Source organism: Coenobita brevimanus, chromosome 92 (genome assembly GCF_032717465.1).
Source record: "Coenobita brevimanus isolate Jiangsu-jjx chromosome 92, ASM3271746v2, whole genome shotgun sequence".
NCBI classification, from domain to species: Eukaryota; Metazoa; Arthropoda; class Malacostraca; order Decapoda; family Coenobitidae; genus Coenobita; species Coenobita brevimanus.
In genome coordinates this window covers 29,711,046-29,731,842 of record NC_137045.1, presented here as the reverse complement: position 1 = coordinate 29,731,842, position 20,797 = coordinate 29,711,046, and the positions used below count along the sequence as shown (strand labels likewise).

Genomic DNA, 20,797 nt, shown 5'->3' with positions numbered 1-20,797 from the left:
AATCCATTTCTTCTTCACCTCTTCATTCTTTGAGAATCTGTGAAAAGTAATTCCACCTTTGTTTCTGTAATATGAAAAGCACCCATACACTGAACAATAAGTGGGCATTATAGTTAACTTCACTTCCTTTTGTCTGTGTGCGCGAACTGTGGAGGAGGGAGGTGAACTGTATGTGTGTGGTCGGGTCATGGCGGGCTGAGGGGCGCCTGACGTCAATCCTCAGGAATGTACTCTGCTTCCGGTCAAGCGTGGTTAGACATTCTACTTCTTTAGGCCTTGGCCGTACGTGTCTCATTCGTGTTTGCGAGGCGTGAGGAGGATGTAAAGGCCATGCTTAGGCCTCTGCTGGAAGGGTGGTGAGCTTGTCAGTTCGATGTCTTCGTGACCTGGCGGTATCCTGAGGTCAGCTGCCAGGATCAGCTTGGCCAGAGCTACCTTGATCTCCATCAGGGCGAACCGCATGGCTGGAGAAGAAAGATCGTGTAATTAACAACTGAAATGCTGTGTAAAGGAACCAAGGGCCGTACTTATAAAACCTACATCGTAGTTGGGTGAAAGTCAGAAATGTGAGACTTAAGGAGTAGTTCATCATAACAAAGTCGAGACTTTGTTAGGTCAAAATCATAAGCTGCTGAGACAGCGATTTGCTTTATGTTGCACTTGCGAGTTTTGAATACTGACGAAAAAAAAAAAAAAAAGCAGAAAAGAGACGTACAGTAACAAAAAATCTAAATTACTACAATATTGTTCTTAAATGTTTTGGGTGAAAGGTCAACTGATTAATATCAAGTTTTAGAAATTATTTCTTTACCACTTTGTTTTACTGTGGACAAGGACATGTTGCCTCACCATCAGAACAACACCACCTCCACCAGCAGCACGGAGAACTCTAACAGTACGATTGAGAAACGGACTGTACTGGTTGGAAATTGTCAGTAATATTTTTGCACCATGCCCTGTAATATCCCATGTTGTTAAACATTTTTACGATTATGTTGGGTATTATCTACATCGATTCGGTATTTATTTTTTTTCAGTTGAACGATGGCACTTGAGGCTAATGTGTTACCAGTGAGTTCCTATATATTTTGTGATATTTATCCACATTTCCGAAAGAAAATATCATAGGCAGTTTAAAAGTTCATATATAGTAAGGATCCCTAAGGGGAGATTTGGCAACACTGGAGGGGAGAATGAGGCACAAGGTCTTTTCTGTTTTGGTTTCTGAGCAGGGAGGACCGCTGCCTCCTGCCTGGAGCTTTTCTTTCATCTAGCTCCAGTATGAGTTAGAGCATCGACTTCTATTCCCCTAAGAGGTAACTTTATTGTATTTTGCCTATGTTAGTAATGTTTTGAAAGTGAAATCTGCCCTGGAAATTGTTAGATATGAGAAGAGTACAGAGCATATCTCTGTGTGTGAGACAGAAATCAGTTGATGTCAGCAGCTCGACGCCCTTGGGTAAGGCTAGGTAGTCACGTACACCACTGTGATACTACTGTATAATCTGTTTTATAATTGTGAATTATGGTGAATTCTTATCCCATGCAGTATCATCCTAACACCTAGAGGTTAGGGTGGTTTAAGGGCAGCTGCAATGATTAATTCCTTGAAATATTCCTATGAAAAGTTTTATTTTTTCACAGTATACTTTCCTTGTTACTTTGCTTGAAACTACCTGAAAGTTCTAACACTTTCATAGGAAGCAGTCTTGGAGCAAGTTTTGGATATAAGTCTGGGAGTGGAGTTTAGCTAAGTCCTGACAGATTTTTTTATTTCTGACACTGGGTCCAGCATGGCCATTGTCTGGTTTTTATGCAGTTTTCAAGTTTTGCCCAGACCTGGTAACAAGTCCAACCTCCCTGTTGTCATCTACCATGAATGGAGAAGCTATACATAAATGAAGGATCAACGCCTAAAGTGAGGGTGTTTCGTCAACCTTCTGCATTACCTTATTCTCCATCCCAGGAAAACTGAAGGGTCAATGCTACCCACTTTACCAATTATATCTTATACCCTTCTTCACCCCTTTAAGTTAGGTCCATTTATTATTTTATTTCAATATATAATTAATAACAGTTCCTCAAATATTTCATTATTAAACTTTCTTTAATTTAAATGTATTGGGCACTCATTTTTATTTGTAAGTAGGTTTTGGTGGTTATTTTCCCATCAGTAAATAATGGTGGCCAGTACAGCACAAGCGGTTGTCACCACTACAAAGTTGCATTTTTCCAGTTGCAGAGTAAAGCAATGTTAAAATAACTTTCATTTCTGGCGTGAGCGCCTTGCTTCTTGCCGTTGGTCTTGTTAGGGTCTCCCGCACCAAATGTCACAAAAATTATACCTGCACTGTTGAAGCGGTAACACTTTACTAGTTCTGCATCACCTAGCTCATTAAGCACATCTTTCCTGTCACGAGAACGTCTTGGTTGACGATGGCAAATTTGTTGTTGCTGTGGTGCGGCGGCCATGTTTACCGTTATGATTAAGTCATTAGCCATGTCCGAAGTGCTATACCATCTCGGGAGGTGTCTTAAGCCATGACTCAAAGGTATTATTTTACAAGTTGCCAATATGCATTTCTGGGATATTACCACCATAAATGTATAGTAAATTACCTAAGAATGCTGATGACCCCCATAACCCCATTCAGAAATTAATATTTACTGAGATAATGAATTTAAAATTCCTCCAAAAAACATACCATGGCTCTTGACTGCCAGTCTGTGTAAAAAATGTGTGCGTTCGTACGTGTGTTCCTCCTTCCACTGACTGCGCATGTGTCTGCTAGGTCTGTTTCACTCACTCGTGGGCATACTTTGTCACGTGATGGTATTCTACCAATAAGTTTGAAGCATAGTCTTTGATTCCCCTGGGTGGAAAATTTAAATCCTTCTTTCTATGGCTTTCGACGAAGAAGGACGTGATCTGAGCACTAGGTGTAATATCGATTATTTACACGTTCTTAAGCGTTTCCACTCAGAACCGGAGGAAGCTGTTGAGTTATAAAGAGAATACAGTGTATTTTTCTGCTAGTTTTTAATGAGGTTTGAGTGATTTTGATCTTCATTTCGGAAATGCTTCATTTTGCCCCTTTTCCAATCATGAACTTTGACTGAATGAGAAAGTAAAATGAAGCATTTTCGACAGAAAACGAAGGCAAAAAATCACTCAATTTGCATAAAAAATCACCAGATAAATATACTTCACAGCCTGGACCATCGTCTTTCTAAGGTAAGCATTCCGCTGCAGCACGTTAGGTTAGGTTAGGGTAGGTCTGGTTAGTTTAGGTCTCTGGTTTGGTTAACCAATTATGCAGTATACTTTTCTGGTGTTTTTTTTATCCGATTTGAGTAATTTTTGACTTCGTTTTCTGTCGGTCAGGTTACATCTGTTTGATTAGGTTAACCGGTTGTGCAGTCTATTTTTCTCGTGGTCTTTGATGCGATTTCAGTGATTTTTTGTTTCATTTTCTATCGGTTAGGTTAGGTTAGGTTTGTTTGGTTAGGTTAACCGGGTGTGCAGTATATTTTTCTGGTGGTTTTTGATGCGATTTCATTAATTTTTAACTTCGTTTTATGTCGAAAATGCGTCATCTCACCTCCTCATCCAGTCAAAGTTCGTGATTGGAAAAGAGGAAAAATGAAGCATTTCCAACAATTATGAAGATCAAAATAACTCAAATCTCATCAAGAACTACCAGAAAAATATACTGCACAACCTAGGGGGTGTATTGGCAACTTGTAAAATTTTACCGGCTCAGGTTAGGTCGAACAAAAGGAGTTATGACTTGCAGTTGTGAATTTAGGACAGACTTCCGCCTTATGACACGATCTTAGTGTTTTATAAGTACAAACCCAGCCCCATATCCTATTGTCCCCATGTCCGATTCTGACTCCATGTCCTATTCTGACCCCATATCCTATTCAGACCCCATGTCCTATTCTCACCTCACATGACCTCACCTAGACAGTTCCGTGGCCCCATTCCAAAGGGCATGTAGGTGAAACGCTTAATGTTGACCTTGTTCTCGGGCAGGAAGCGGTCAGGCCAGAACTGCTCAGGGTTGGGCCAGTAGCAAGGGTCGTGGTGAAAACTCCACACTGGGACCTGCACCAGGTCCCCCTCCTTCAGGTGTAAATTAGTTCCAGGGATGCTGGAGGAAAGGTAAATGTCTTGAAAACACCTGTGGTTGTCTTTGAGATTTAATTAGTTATCTATCTACCTGTCTATCTATATCTTTCTGTCTGTCTACACATCTACATGTTTATCTATCACCTGTATGTCTACTACTACTACTACTACTACTACAAACACTAATACTAGTACTAATACTACAGCCGCACACTATGATTTTACATATATATTGTTCTTGCATGTTCATCTTTAAATATTCTGTGCTCAGTCTTATGTCTTCATTTTTATCTGTTCATCTCTAAGTGGTCCTACGTGTTTACCTTTAAGTGTTCACTGTTCCGTGTTCTTTGCGTGTGCCTGTTTACGTGTTCATATTATTTATTTCTTGTGCACCTTGTTTTAAAATGTTCTCCTTTTCTCATCCCACACACTCTTCACCATCTGCCCTCTTGTTCACCATCTGCACCTCTTGTTCACCATTTGCACCTCTTGTTCATCATGTACACCATTCCTCACCTGTAATCCTTGGTACATATCCGCTCTACAAACAGCGTTGGGTATAGCCTTAGGGACTCTGTAAAGGTTAGAGAAAATCCAATGTAAACTGCCATGACTGCCTTAATATACTATCTGTCACTCAATCTATCTATCTAACTATCTATCATCTATTTATCTATCTCAGCAGTCAACAAGCCAATTCCAATATTATCAACACTCCCTGGGATTTTGATTTAGATAAAACTGAATGACTGCCTCGCCAACCAAATCAAACGTTACCCTCTTCATTCGAGACAGGCGTAAATTTCAAACACACACACAGTTTCACTCTTCAATCAACTACTCCCATTGCAAAGACCCCGAGTATTATAAGAATTTAATTTGGACACACACATGACCTCTTCTGGGCCTAGAAGTTACGTCAAAGGCATCTTTTAAACTCGATATCTTGAAGACACCAATTGTCACACACTTCTTTCAGCTGATTCGTAAGAGGGAGGGATGAGTTAATTCAACCCAACCCTGCCTGTGATAGAGTTAAGTAAGATAATGATTCAGTGTTGATGGGAGAGCCGAAGATGAAACAGTATGACAATCTGAAGGTCAATGAGTCAAGAAAATGCAGTGGAAATTTAATACACGATAAAATACAGCACAAATTTAACCCTCCCTGTCCCGACCGATTTTGCACCACTGCCCCCTCATCCCGAGAAATTTTGGAAAATACAATTTTTGGCCTAAACCTCCGATTCTGGTGAGAAACATCGAAAATTCAAAGAGAAATCGCTCACCTGAAGTTTGAAATACTGGATGCAGGTATCAGTACCCCTTACCTTACTGTGTTTTCTATGAGGCAGGCTCCAGACAAAACGAGTTCTATGTGAGGGGTTACTATTCCACACCACTCATAAACAGTATTTATTTATTTTAGTACGAATTTATATGTATTACAAGAGTATATTGGTTTTCACACAGTAATATAGGTGATGTAAGCATTGTTTCACTCACCAAAAACATCAACATACCTCACCTTTTTTGGCGACACTACTTGATTGTCATTTTTGACTGTTTCTTCCTCTAGTGCAACATAAACTTTTTCCTCCACACTGTCATCAATTGGGGAATCACTCTGGCCTTGAATTTTGTACTGTGGCGCGATGTGTCTACTGGCCAGGTCACTGGTAACAGGTGAATTGCCGAGACAATGGCGTGTGGGGGGGGCGAGGTCATGCAGGGTAAGGCATTGTCCCTGTCTGGCATCTGGTAGAGGAAAGTGTCCCGTGTATACGTACCAAAAATCATGCACAAAATTTGAAAAATGTGCATATGATGGACTTTGCAATTGCAGCGCGTTTATATACATCAACGGGAGTCATAGTGACAAAACGTTCGGACGTATATACACGTCAGCAGGAGTCGACAGATTAAAATGCATCACAAATTTCTTACACACCCATAACGCAGGCATCGAGAAACTTGGCCTCCATGACCCCCTGGTAGGTTAGCTCCCCCTCCTCCTTCACCAGTTGCTCAAGTTCCTGATGAAGGCGCTGCTGGGGCTCTGGGTTCTTGGCAAGGAGGTGTGAAGAGAAGGCCACAGCAGAGGTGGTGGCTTCATAGCCACCCACCAGGAACATGATGCACTGCGCCACCATCACTTTGTCGGTGAGGACTGCCAGTGGGAGAGATCAGAATATAATCCAGTTTTGAATGAATTAATATAGTCCTAAGTCAATATGGGGCATGAAATTTAGCAAGACATTATTTCGGAATCTTGGTAAAATTTTTCCCCAAATTAACTTTAAGATTATTCTGAGATCAAAAATAGTTTAGCTTGTATTTTTCCAGTACAGGTATTTCTGTAAGTCCTAAGGTATTAATTCTAAGCTATGAACCTCCCTGTCTTAATTACCTGTAGCATAATATAGCAGGTGTCAAGAGTGAGGTAAACATGGTTTCTCATTATGCTGCTGTTCCTCCTTACAATATTATCATTTCTTCCCATCCTTCCCCTGCCTTCATGTTCCTGCCTGGGTCTCATCTCTTGCTGTGTCCACTCACCCGAATCTAAAACAGTTCTCTTCTTCCCCTCTTCCCCATCAATGCCTCCTCAGTATCGTTTTGCTCTCTCTCTCTCTCTCTCTCTCTCTCTCTCTCTCTAACACACGGTGCCTTGATTTTTCTCACTTTCACTCTTCATTTGCTATCTCAAATTATTCCAGTCTCACCCACTGTCTGCTAAATATTTTTTTTTATGCAAGTAACACCTGGTTAAATTCCAGTGTTCTCTCTCTACTTCCCTTAGCTTTGCCACATCCCAGTACACTTACACCTCCCAGTACATTTACACCCACCTACCTCATCACCCTATGCATGTGTAAATACCAAACTGAAACTTAACAAATTAATCACACTGTCCTGGCCGAGATTCGATCTCAGGCCCTCGACCTTGATATGCTAACACATTAACATTGAGCCAAAGAAAGGATCCACGCTTTGCCTCTAGGCAAAGGAACTAAGGCAACTGGCAATAGATAGATTGACAGAAAATACAATTAGGTGTAAAAAACGGACATGATGTAAAGAGGTGAGAGAGACAGACAGATGGACAGACAGAAGCATCAACGATTTTGGGAAAGATTAATGTGTGCAAAAACTTAGTAATTCAAAGTTTGTCTTGGGATGGTTAGATTGTGAACATGAAAGCGGAGTGACTTTTGGCAACTGGAGGGCCATTAAAACAGTCATTCACATTTATCAAGTCCTAATTTTCCCCAGACTACAAAACGCAATAGTCAAATTTACCATCCAGGTCCCGATATGGTACCTATTTCAGCACTATATACAAATAGGAAAGGATAAAATAGACCTTGGCCAAAGATCACAGAACTGGCCTGGAATCGAACCCAGGACCTCACTTTCATGGTCCTTCTGTACTCCCAATTACATCACTTGCACCGCAGATGAAACTATTACAGATATGGTATAATAGAAAGACCTATGAGGAGATAGTGTAGTAATAAAGGGCAATGGTCAATCACCATGCTTAGGGGAGGCAGTGGTGGTGTCAGAGTCTTCAGCCCGTGCTTCCAGTAAAAGGTCAAGGTAGTCCCCCCTCTTTTCTCCAGCTTGGCGGGCCCTGATGGTCTCCTCTGCTACACTCCGGAAGAACTCAGTTTCCTCTAAGTCGTCCTTGAAGCCCAAAGCGTTGAAGAGTCGCGGCCAGGTTCTAATCATGAGAAACCTCAATGTCATTTTTGGAGTTGCAGCAAAAAAAGAGTCTGCTTTTTGAGCAAAAAGAGGGTTTTCCTGTGTGAGAGAGTTGCACTCGATGCCAAAAGCACAAGATGCGATAGTATCCATGGTGAACCGTCCAGCTTGGTTCATCATGTTAACAGATGGATTCTTTTGTGCAACCTTAAGGCAGGAAGATACAAATGTGTCAGCAATATTGCACACAAGTGGGAACATCCTTCGCATCTTCCCGGTCGAGAATGTTTGGGACAGGATAGCACGCAAGTCTTTCCACTCCTGACCCCTCTTATTTCCCAGCATGTCATTCAAGTAGCTGTCAGGTTGGTTCGTACCAAGGGGTCGGCTGTTCACGAAATGATCAAAGTCCTTTACGAATATGTTCTTGACTATGTTGGGATCACGCACAGTCAGCACGGGAATGAAGCCCTCATACAGGCCAAAGTAGGGACTGTTCTTGTAGGTATGGTACATCTGAAATGAAGAATAATATAATAGTTTCTAATCCAGTAAAGTATGATAGTTACTTATGCGCACAAAAGTATTTATATAACATCCCATACACCAGAAGCTTCCCTGGTATAAGAACAAAACATCTTGGTTAGTCTCTGAAAATAAGCAACTGTGATTAGTAAATTCCTTTTCAGCTAAGACACTTATTATCACTTTTAAATACAATTTCTTAACATAGGCACTATAAAATATGCATTTTGTAATAGACAGAGATACTACAAGGACCTGACAGAAGAGATGTGCTGTCACTGAAAGCAGGCAGGATACAAAAGAGATATTAAGGAATGAGGTAAACATAAATCAGAGCTGATCACCTCCACAATCACTTCTGCAATCAACAATTTCCACAATAGTGGACCGCATGAGTTCAGTTGCGGAATTGCGATTGTCGCAAACTCGTCCGAAACTTGCGTTATTACAATGCGGAAATACTTCCGCAATCGCAATCCTGTCCGCAATCTCCCACTTGGCGGTCGGTGTCAGTTAGTACAGGCTACAGCATGACTCATGAATATCAAGCTTGAACAGTGGCCGTGGGCGAGGCGTCGCTGCATCAGTTAGAAGTAAGGATGGGCGATACCAAGAGAAATGATTTGATACGATATGATAAGATACATTATAAGCCAGCATGGGAGCAAATTTTTTGGCACGCATAGCTAATCATGCACAGTTGTTCCACAATTTGACATATGACGATCTTAAGGGCTAATGTAATGGTGATCACTGAAAATACTTTTTTTTTTTATGGTCTTACTGAGTTATTATCTACAAGAGTAACCACATTTCTATGAATTATCTATTTAAGTTCTATGGACTGCATTCTGCTGCTGATCAAATTGATTTTTCCTGATAGGTACAAAGGCTATTTCTTTTCCAAGTAATATTATTTTTGTAATAAAGGATATGGGTATGTTAATATATTAGTACTGTGAGATTTTTATGGTATGCCCTAACTCTGATACAAAACAAAAAAGGATAATATACACCTGAGGACAGTATACGTCAGTACCTTACAAAATTACGGTTCTGAGGAAGATAGTTGTAATGGGTAAGTTTTCAGTAAATACACCAAGGTATCGGCAACAGTTTTAAGTGCATCATAAATGTCATAAATAAATTATAAATACAATGATTCACTACATTACCAATCGATTTACCCCCTGCTTGTGCACTTTGTAATGAAAATTGTGAAACTGGATTACGGTTGCGGTATTGAGGTAGTAGAACTGCACATTCCAAGTTTATTGCACAATTGCGATAGTTGAAGGTAAGGGTCAGAGGTTCTGGAATTGCGATTGCAGAGTTGAATTTTGGATTGCAGTGCCCTGCTCTGCAATAAATACATTTTGTAAACCCTGTCTTACACACTTTTCTCAACTCTGAAGAGGTAGTCAGCTGGTTAATTTAAGAAGTTTCGTGATTCAGGTAAGTACTGTGAAAGACCAGTATGTTGTTGGTATGGAAACAGGTCAGCTCAACCAAACACTGTATTGCCAAAAACCGGATGATTTTCTGAAAATTAAAGCTAGAAAAAAGAGAGAGGGAGATAAGAAAGAAAGGAATGTAGGCATTAATATAATACAATATATAATCATTATAGGCATAGAATAGTTATAGGCATTATTATGTCATAGCACAATATGTAACAATAGCACACAATTAATGTCTGGTGTTCAGGAAGAGATGTACACATCCTCTAGCCCAGAATGCAAGTACATAATATATGACAGATGATCAAGAATTTCACAATGTATCAAAGACATGGGGTAACTGATGAAAGCCAGTTAGTTCACGTGATGGAAATGTACCAGACAATACACACATACATACTCAAATGTGGATGGAATGGTATCTAAATTACTAGAGATGAATGATTAAAAACAAGATCACAAGAGACAAAAAGGAGATGGCAAATGTAATGAGCTTACTGAAAGAAGTATCAGAGGAAATCTGTAGTAAAGACATAGAGGAACACAAAAGGTTAGGGAAATACGAGAAAAGCAAGACAAGACCTCTAAAGGTGACTTTCCAGAGTGTAAACACTGTGGAAGAGATACTAAAAAATGCAAAGAATCTTAAGGAAAAAGAGGAGTTCAAAAATGTATGGATAAAAAGATGCCTAACACAAGAGGAACTGGAATTACTGAAAGAGAAAAGGGAGGAAGCAAAAACAAAAAATGAGGGAAGATCAGAAGAGGAGAAGAAGATTTTTTTTTTTTACAAAGTAATAGGATTGCAGGTACGAAAGTGGTACACAAACAGGAAAAAGGAGGAAGGTAGTAGAACCATGTCATGACAAGTATATAAACAAGATGATAAAGTTGATGTACTCAAATGTGGATGGAATGGTATCTAAATTACTAGAGATGAATGATTATGTCAGAGAAAATGAACCACAAATAATATGCCTAACTGAGACAAAATTAACACCAAGGATATCCAATGACATACTAAACTTAGAGGAATACAATATATGGAGAAGAGACAGAAATTTAAAAAAAGGAGGAGGAATTATAATATTAACTAAGAAAAATCTAAAAGTCAAGGAAATAAACCTAGATATACCATCACAAGTAGAACTGATTGCAGTAGAGATCGACATATCTGAAGGTAAAGTAATTGTAGCCAATTTGTACATGCCACCCAGATCAAACACATGGGAAAGAGACGAATATGAGGACCTGGCAGAGAGTACAATTCAGAGTGTAAGATCATTGCTACATAAAATGGAAGAGAAATCGGAAAGAATTATACTAACTGGGGACTTCAATACAAATATAAATTGGAATACTCTAGATATAAATAGCCAAGAAAGCTGTTGGGACCAAAAGCTCCCGGATCTCGTACAAGAGTTTTTCTTAACGCAACATGTGAGGGAAACCACCAGAAAAAGAGGACTTGATGTACCTTCAGTGCTAGATCTAATATTTACAAGGCAAGAAAATGATATTGACAGTTTAATATATCACCCTCCACTCGGCAAAAGCGATCATGCAGTACTAAATTATAACTTCAGGATAGCATATGACATAGTAAACAGCAATGATAGTTACAAAAAGAGCCTAAACTATAAAAAGGGAAATTATCAAGACCTAAAGAAATATTTCTTAGAAGTTGATTGGGAAAATGAGCTTAGAGGACAAGATTTAAATGCTGTATATAAAAATTTTTGTGAATTTTATGAAATAGGAGTCCAGAAGTACATCCCACAGCACAAAGAAGCAGATAAGAAAATACAGAAATGGTTCAATACAGAATGTAAAAAATCAAAAGAAAGAAGAGATTTGTTGTGGAATAGATACAGAAGACACAATAGTGAAAGGGCGTATAATAATTACAAACAGGCAAGAAACGACTATACAAGAATAAGGAGGGAAGCCCAAAAACAGTTTGAGGAGGATATAATAAATAAAAGTAGTGATCAACCAAAGCTGTTTTACAGCTATATCAGAAGCAAAACCAAAGTAAAAGATATAATACAATCCATCACGGACGAGGGAATCACTTATACACAAGAGAAAGATATTTGTGAAGCACTAAATAAGAATTTCCAATTAGTTTTTACAGAAGAAAATTATTTTGAGAGGGAATATGTGGAACACGCATGTCCACACATACTACCAGATATACAAATAGCAGAAAAAGTAATACAAGAGGAGTTAAGTAGATTAGACAGAGGAAAAGCAAGTGGTCCTGATGAAATTTCATGTTGGGTGTTACGAGAATGTGCAAAGGAGTTAAGTAAACCATTATTTTTAATTTTCAAGAAATCCTTGAGTGAAGGGAAACTACCTGATATTTGGAAAAAAGCAAATATAGTCCCCTTATTCAAGAAAGGAAATAGACAAAATCCTCTCAACTACCGACCAGTATCACTGACCAGTGTTGTAAGCAAGCTATTAGAAAAACTTATAAGAAAAGCTTGGGTAAATCATATAGAAGAACACAGTATGATAACAGAAAGACAGTTTGGTTTCAGAAAAGGAAAATCATGTGTTACTACTCTATTGAGCTACTATGACAGAGTAACAAACACAATACAGGAAAGGGAAGGATGGGTGGACAGTATGTATTTAGATTTCAAGAAAGCTTTTGACATAGTACCACACCAAAGACTTTTATGGAAGCTGTACCATCAAGGAGGAATTCGAGGCAAACTGTTTTGTTGGATGCAAGACTTTCTCATAAAAAGAGAAATGAGGACAGTACTAAGAGGAAACTACTCATCATGGAAAGAAGTGACTAGTGGAGTACCACAGGGTTCGGTGCTGGCACCAATCATGTTTCTAGTGTACATAAATGATATAAACAGTAACACTTGAAATGAGAGCTATCTGAATATGTTTGCAGATGATGCAAAAATACAAAGGAGAATTACTAGCACAGACTCTTGTAGGGAGCTACAAGAAGAATTAAATAAACTTCATGAATGGAGTAGTACATGGCAAATGGAATTCAATGTGGACAAGTGTCATGTAATCAAGTTTGGTAAAAGTGGAAAAAGACCTGATTGGGATTATAAGTTAGGAAATAAAACCCTATACACATCAGAAAGAGAGAAAGACCTAGGTGTGATTATCAACAACAGACTATCTCCGGCTGACCACATCAGCGAGAAGGTACGGAACATGTATACACTGCTTGCAAATATGAGAATAGCATTCACATACATAAATGAAGACATGCTAAGAAGGATAATAACATCATTCATTAGACCAAGCCTGGAATATGCATCAATAGTCTGGAGTCCTCATCTCAAAAAGCATATTGACAAGATTGAAAAAGTTCAAAGGGCCGCTACAAGATGGATACCAAGCTTAAGGGACCTAAGCTACGAAGAAAGACTAAATAAACTGAATCTACCAACACTACAGGAGAGAAGGAAAAGAGGTGACATGATAATGCTATATAAATGCATATCAGGAAAGGAGAAAATAGACATAAATGATTACTTAACATATGGAGAAGCATCAGCAAGAGGACACTGCAAAAAAATGCATAAGAAGAGAGGTGATAAAGACGTAAGGAAATTCAGTTTCCCAAACAGAGCAATTGATCAATGGAATGCACTACCGAATGAAATAGTGTGTGCCAAAACAATTCACAAATTTAAGGATATGTACGATAAATATGGTCTAAGACACGGGACAATACGAGCTTGACTCATTCCTGTAAAGATACAATTAGGTAAGAACAATTAGGTAGGTAAGAACATGTCACCCAGCCGGAAACCAGCCAGTAATATATCTTGAGAAATCTGAGGTGAGAGTCAGAGCCATAGAAAAACAGAGAAGGCAGAAGGGGATTGGAGAGATGAGAGAAGGAAGCTTAGGAGATAGGGTAGAGCAGAAGATTCACTGTCATGCTGAGAATAGATCGTTTCCACGTGACATCATGAATCATGTGACTTTTGTTTATGGCGCCATATTGGACGGCAAATTGTCGGACATCTAAAGAGAGAGAACTGCAGAATCCACAATGGTATTCCACTGTTGTGCCTTCGGCTGTAAGACAAGGCAAAAAACTGAGAGTGGGGTAAACTTCTACTGGTTTCTAGCCAATGAGGAAATGTGAGAGAAGTGGATAGCCTAGCTGCCATGAAGAGGGAGAATTGGTAGCTAACGGCCTACTCCCAGCTCTGTTGCAAGCATTTCATACCAGGTGAGCCGATGATGTGTGAGTAGATACGGGCATATTTATCATTCTTGGCAGTTGCAGGTGTCGTGGGATATCCTAATGGTGCTATTATCAGAGCACAAGACCCACATGGCCATAAGTGGGCGTGGGAAAAGAGGGCTAGGGTCCACGTCACAGGCATTGCTTTGATATTATTCCAGAGTTTCACCCAAACCAAATCTGACACAACAGTGATGATTAAGAATGTTAGATGCGTAAGTAAAACCCATTAAATTACAGGTTAGATCATACTTGAAGTTAGGTTAGGTTAGGTTTGGTTAGGTTAAAGCTTATTTTTATTTTTTCAGTGTTTTTCACTGTGATTCATTTGAAACTGATATTTGTGTCATGGTGGATGATTTCAGTAATAGTGCAATACAGAATACTGTGGGCTTGTGTGCTAAAAAAATGTTGCAATAGAAGCAAAATTATTAGTATTACTACTTATATATCAATCAATCAATCATTTCCTGTGGCACCCTCGGGGATGCATAGGGCCTCGATGAACTCACACCACCACATCCTATCTTGTGCTAACTCCTCAAGATCTCCCCAACATTCATCTCCAGCTTCCCGTCTCATTGTCCTCACCCACGTCTCTTTTGGCCTTCCTCTACCTCTCCTACCAAGTGCCACCCACCCTGGTGTACCTCGTACTATTCCCTGTCTCCTATACACATGTCCTAGCCACTTCCATCGTGAGAATCTAACATATTCATCGACCGGCTGCACTCCCGTTATTTCTCTAATTCTACTATTTGGTATCCTTTCCCACCACTTAACTCCTAATATTCTTCTAAGTGCTTTATTTTCAAACACCAAGGATTTATTTTCCATAGTCACTGTGCTGTACCAAGACTCGTGTCCATAAATTAAGATACTCCTAACCATTACCTTATAAAGTTTGATTTTTGTATGCACAGAGAAATTGTTATTATTCCAAATATTTTTAAGCATTCCCATTGTCTGATTAGCCTTCTTTAACCATTCCTCGAATTCAAAGTTCAAAGAACCATCCTTGGCTAAATAAGTACCTAAATATTTAAACCTATCAACTTGCTTTACAACCATACCTCCAATTACACATTCCTGCGCATTATCCATATTCATATTGATTATTTCAGTTTTTCCACAATTAATAACCAAACCCACCTTGCGACCATCACTCATCAAACAGTCCAACACTCTCTGCATCTCTTCTGGGCCATCACAAATCAAAACTATATCATCTGCATAATCTAAATCCAAAAGTTTCCTGTTCTCTCCCCAAAGTATACCTGCACCGGTTTCTGTTCCAACGCGTTTCATAATGTAATCAATGACCAATGTAAATAGTAAAGGCGATAGAACACCACCTTGAATTACTCCGGACTTGACTTCAAACGAATCACTCAGACAACCATCAACCATCACTTTACAAAATGTGTCCTCATGCATGTTCATAATGACCCTCACAAACTCCTCTGGTATTCCATAATGTCTCATGATCTTCCCCATAGTCTCTCTCGAAACACTATCAAAAGCCTTTTCAAAATCAACAAAACAAAGACTTAACGGTACTCTCATTTCATTAACTTGCTGCATCAAATGCCTAACTATAAAGATCTGATCATTGCAACCACGTCCCTTTCTAAAACCAGCCTGTTCATCCCTCAGAATACCCTCAACCACTGGCTCCAACCTATTTAACAACACTCTACTGAAAACTTTCAAAGCTATCGGTGACAAAGAGATTCCCCTCCAATTACCACATTCACTCAGGTCTCCCTTCTTCGGAACTTTAACAATCACACCATTCTTCCAAACTGATGGTAGTAACCCCGTCACCCATATCTTATTGAATAGCTTGGTCAAGATCATTATTAATCTATCCCCCTCCACTTTAAACATTTCCGGAAATAAACCATCCTCCCCTGGTGCCTTATTATTCTTTAACTGTTTTACTGCTTTCTCCACTTCTGCAAGCTTCAACTCTCCTGCTTCTATATTTAAATCTTCCTGAGCAGACGGTATATCCTCTTCTGGTGGTATTGGTCTATTAAGAACTGTCTCAAAATGCTCTTTCCATCTATTTTTAATATCTCCATCTTTGGTCAATAAATTTCCTTCCCTGTCTCTAACTGGTATTTCCTTGCGTTTACCTGCATTACCACTCAGTTCTCTAATCGATTCATATGCTATTCTTTGACTCTGTCCATCATTTTTGTTTATTAAGATTTCAGTCTCTGCAACCTTTTCATCCACACATCTTCTTTTATCTCTCCTAGCTAACCTTCTTACTTCTGAATTCAAACTCCAGTACGCAGCTCTTGCTAATTCAATCTCTTGTTCATCAACGCATTGCATCTCACTCCTCAATTTAGCCTCACCTCTCTTTTATTTATCATATCCCACGTTTCCTCTGATATCCATTTCTTTTTCCTGAAGCTATGTCTCCTTCTAATCGTACATTCAGCAGTCTCATGCAAAACTTTGTTCACATCCTCCCACATCTCATCTACACTTCTCTCCCCCTCTTCCAACGTTTCCAACACCAAAAACCTATTTCTGCATTCTAATCTGAATTCCTCCTTTTCTTCTCCTTCCCTTCTAAGCTTAACAATATCGTATCTACCAACACCAGATTTTTCCTTCTTCTGATTTTTAAGTTTAAACCTTATTTTTGCAATGCTGAGTTGATGGTCACTACCAATATCCGCTCCCCGTTTAACATGAACATCTAGCAGAGAACTTCTATGCCTCCTACTGATAGCGATGTGATCAATCTGATTTTAATATTTTCCACACGGCGACACCCAAGTTGTCTTGTGTATATTGCAATGCTGAAAGAGTGTGCCCCCGATGACTAAGTCATTTGCTAGACAGAAGCTTCCAAACCTCACTCCGTTTTCACTCATCCAACTACCAACTCCCATCTTACCCATACATGCCTCAAATCCCTCATTTGAACAGCCCATTACTGCATTAAAGTCTCCAACGCAGATCAAAACATCATGTCTAGGTACCCTTCCCACTCCTTCTTGCAACTTTTCATAAAATGTGTCTTTCCTTTCATCGAGTGCATCATTAGTAGGTGCATAACACACAAACGGACTGATGTTGCCATGATTTGATTTAAACCGTGCGTATAACAATCGCTCATCTATAGGATCCCACTCACATAAAGCCTTATTTGCCTTACAACCCAGCAACAATCCTATTCCCTGATAATGCATTCCGTCCCGTCGACCAGATATCAATAAACGTATACCATCCTCCAAATCCAACTTATCGACTCCAGTTAATCTAGTTTCTGTCAGAGCACAAATATCAAGTCCGTAATTTTGAAAAACCTTCACTAACTCATCGATTTTACCGTCATGATTTAGCGTTCTCACATTCCAGTTACCAATCTTAATTGTATTTTTTGCATTGACAAAGGAATTAGATTGTAATTGAGGCAACCGTGAGATTCTTAGCACCCCCTGCCCATTTAAGGGCTGCACGGGACTGGGGGCCATTATTGTTCTTTCAGAGTCCATCAAGGTTTCTTTGGCTAACTTCCTGAACACCTCGCCATTGTGTTGCAGTCGCAGTAGGCAGCTAACTTGCCTGATTACCCACACCCGAAAGACCCAGCTATGCTGTAGCCAGTCACGTGCCGGCATGCTTCCCAGCCATTTCACTCTCAAGGAGTTCCTCTGCTTGAGAAAGCAACCACCCCCCTGCTCCCGAGGGCTTTTGATCTGTGTAGGTAGAGGGCGATCACTCCCTCACTAGCCATATACAGTGTATATACAGTGTATAGGCTACACTCACCATATATATATTTTTTTTATTTAGAAAAGACTGTTGCTCCACAGAAAGCAAAACTGTCAGTACATGTCCCAATTAAATGTACAATTTCCACTTAGTACAAAAATACTTTAATAACAAATAAGAGGATAAATAAGGTACTTATATCAACGGCTCCCCCTATATTTTTCTTTTACCAAGTATGTAGCTATTAAGATTTATTTTTGTTAATATAAAATGTAAAATCATAAAAACTATATTGTTGAAGTCTTTTAGTTTTATGTTGTGCTACTGATCAGCATGAAATAAATAACCTTAATTTGTGCCAGTGTTATGTTTCAGTCGTAATGTAAAAGTTAACTTCAAGAGTAGATTTGACAGTTTTGACCTACCGGTATACTATCAATTATGCAATTTACGTAAAACTATTCAAAAGATCAGTATATAGGCTATGTGCATGTTTCTAGGTCTATAATTACTGAAATTTCCAAAATAATAAATTTTCTTTGTAAATTTCCAGAATTACACCCAACTCACCTTGAAGCTTAAATTTTTCATTTTTGTATGTGTTTGTATGTGCTATAGTGTGATATTTATTTCTGTCGGAAATTACTTTTTTTTTTTTTTTTTAATTCCAAACCAAGCTAACCCAACCAACTTAACCTAACCTGACCTAACTCAGGACCTAAGAAGAGAAGATAACTGCAGTAGGCCAATAGCTCCGTGCTAGACAACTCCCAGAAGAGTATAACTAATTTACCCTGCCTGCAATAGCCCATGCAGGCCCATGCCAGGCAGCTGTCACAGGAGTGTGACCACAAGAATGACAAATTTTGTATGCAACCCATACCTGTCATTCGCTTATCTAGCCTGTGCTTGCAACTCTCTAAATAGAGGGCAGCAACTAAGGTACATCACTGGGAAACCAATTCATCAACTACTCGATTCCCAGTCAGTGTGATACAATCCCTACCCCCTTGTCCACACGTCAATAATTTACTGATTACCAAGTCGATTTACAAGTACCATATGTCTGTTCCAGCTATCTACATTGCATATATACAATATGATATGTTTGTTTACCTTGACGGATGCCCGGTGAACTTTGATGGAGTGTTTACCAAACAGTGATAGCGATCGCCATATATGAGATCTGGTTTGGGTCCCCAATCCTTGAAACTGGTGAATTTCTCCCTAGATACGGTGTAAGGATCTAGCCCCAAACAATTTATCTTCTTCCTGTACAAATCTTGGTGACGTTGATTCGGATTTCTGCATATATCTGAGTTTCATCTCTGACAGCCCTGTCTGTACAGCCATTACTGTGAGGAGTTTGCGTCCAATATGGAGTCGTAAACAAAATCACATTACTTCTGTGACATCATTGGAAAAGGTCTATACACGGGTTACGTCACTCTTTCCGTCACATACCTGTAACTGCGTCACTATAAAAAGAAACCTTAACCACAGAGTGTGTATACCTCATCTTCACTTACGATACGAGACAGACGAAGGGGTAAGGGAGACAGAGAAATACCTACCTCAAGATAAAACCCCCAACGAGCTGTCCAGCATCTCACGACTTTTTACTGGTAGCAGCCCACACTACTGGTGACAGAGCTGCCTCACCAATCTACGACTACAATCCCAACTTCTGGTTACGATTATTATCTACACACACACACACACACACACACACACACACACACACACACACACACACACACACCAGTGGATTTGTGTACTCTTTATACTGTACCGCCGTGTCTTTGCATCTATGTCTTAATATTGGGACACTCAAGCGTTGTGTCAGTATATGGTATTTAAGACAGAGAGGCTGTTGATAGGTGGTGGTAGCCATCATCCGCTCACTTGATGTGGTGCTGCCTCCTTCTTCCTACAACTTCACCATTCTTTTCCTTGTGTTCCCGCCTCTCTTCTTATTCTTCCTTCATTCCTGCCACTTTTTATCACTCTTCTTTCCCCTCCAGGTGGCTCAGCACTGAGTGACAACCCTGATGGTTTCATGAAACCTAGGAAACAATTTAAAGTGTTGGGTGGTAACCATATAACGACATAATGGAGCGATGTGGAGTCTACTGGTGCCCCTGTTAACTGGGTGGAGTAACGCAAATGCGACATCCATCCGGGAACCAAACCTCCATACTCTTCCCCATACCTTACTGTGGTGAAATGCTGTCTACTGCAGGGGAAGATCAGTTCACTACACAGGATGGCTCTGTAAAGGTGGTTGCTTGCCTGCTTCCCTATGGTTGATGAGTTTGCTCAGCTAGACAGACTGGGGTTACTTAGCAGTGGTTTATGAGAGGTTTAAGCCAAAATAACCCCACTTGTAGAGAGATAACAAGTGTTTCTAGTTAATGTCTCACTTTGTCGAAGGCCAGCCAACGATATTTCAAGGGTGACATGGTCTGGTGGAGGTTGCCGATGAAGGGGAGGGTGGGTGGGGATGGGACGCCTCTGCTGGCCCAGTAGTTGTGACGCCATCTTGAGTACAACCACGCCGTCACCACCACCAGCATCAACATTACCCACGTCACCAACATCCTGATCCCTTTACCTGGCAAGAAAAATGCTTGAATTAAAAGCCAGTTGAATACACAGTGGTCATTTAAAACAGGCTGTCAGTATTTCCTAGTCCCATCTGCCTCAAGTTTCTCACACACACACACACACACACACACACAGTCATTGAATTTACATGCCACAAGGTGAAGAAAATTAGAAGACAGCAGCTCGTACTTATGTGTATCGAGTACACGAGGAGAATCATTGAAGTTCCAGTCCTGTCCTAGACTACGAGAGCCCACTGTTTAAATTACACGCCACGTCTCTTTTTAATTTACGATCCACGTCTCTGTTTAATATACTTGTCACTTCTCTGTTTAAATTATGCGCCACTTGTATTTTTAAGTTACGCGCCAC

At 39.8% G+C, this 20,797-nt stretch overlaps 1 protein-coding gene across 1 annotated transcript; it reads right to left on the bottom strand.

Annotated features, from left to right (window-relative positions):
* Window positions 1-291: 291 nt before the first annotated feature.
* LOC145412179 (cytochrome P450 9e2-like) lies at window positions 292-20,418 on the bottom strand. The gene is made up of 6 exons (XM_080282112.1): window positions 20,242-20,418; window positions 7,678-8,362; window positions 6,090-6,308; window positions 4,655-4,712; window positions 3,967-4,157; window positions 292-464 (listed from the first exon to the last, which is right to left on the bottom strand). The coding sequence occupies exons 1-6, from the start codon at window positions 20,416-20,418 to the stop codon at window positions 292-294; spliced, it is 1,503 nt and encodes a 500-aa protein (XP_080138238.1).
* Between the last annotated feature and the right edge of the window lie 379 nt (window positions 20,419-20,797).

Bases quoted from the DNA above. Each gene is read 5' to 3' on its own strand.
- LOC145412179 (XM_080282112.1), bottom strand. From the start codon at position 20,418: ATGTTGGTGACGTGGGTAATGTTGATGCTGGTGGTGGTGACGGCGTGG. The intron at 6,309-7,677 runs GTGATTGACCAT...TCCCACTGGCAG, and splicing joins CACTGCCTCCCCTAAGCATG to TCCTCACCGACAAAGTGATG. The intron at 4,158-4,654 runs GTGAGGAATGGT...CCTTTCCTCCAG, and splicing joins ATATGTACCAAGGATTACAG to CATCCCTGGAACTAATTTAC.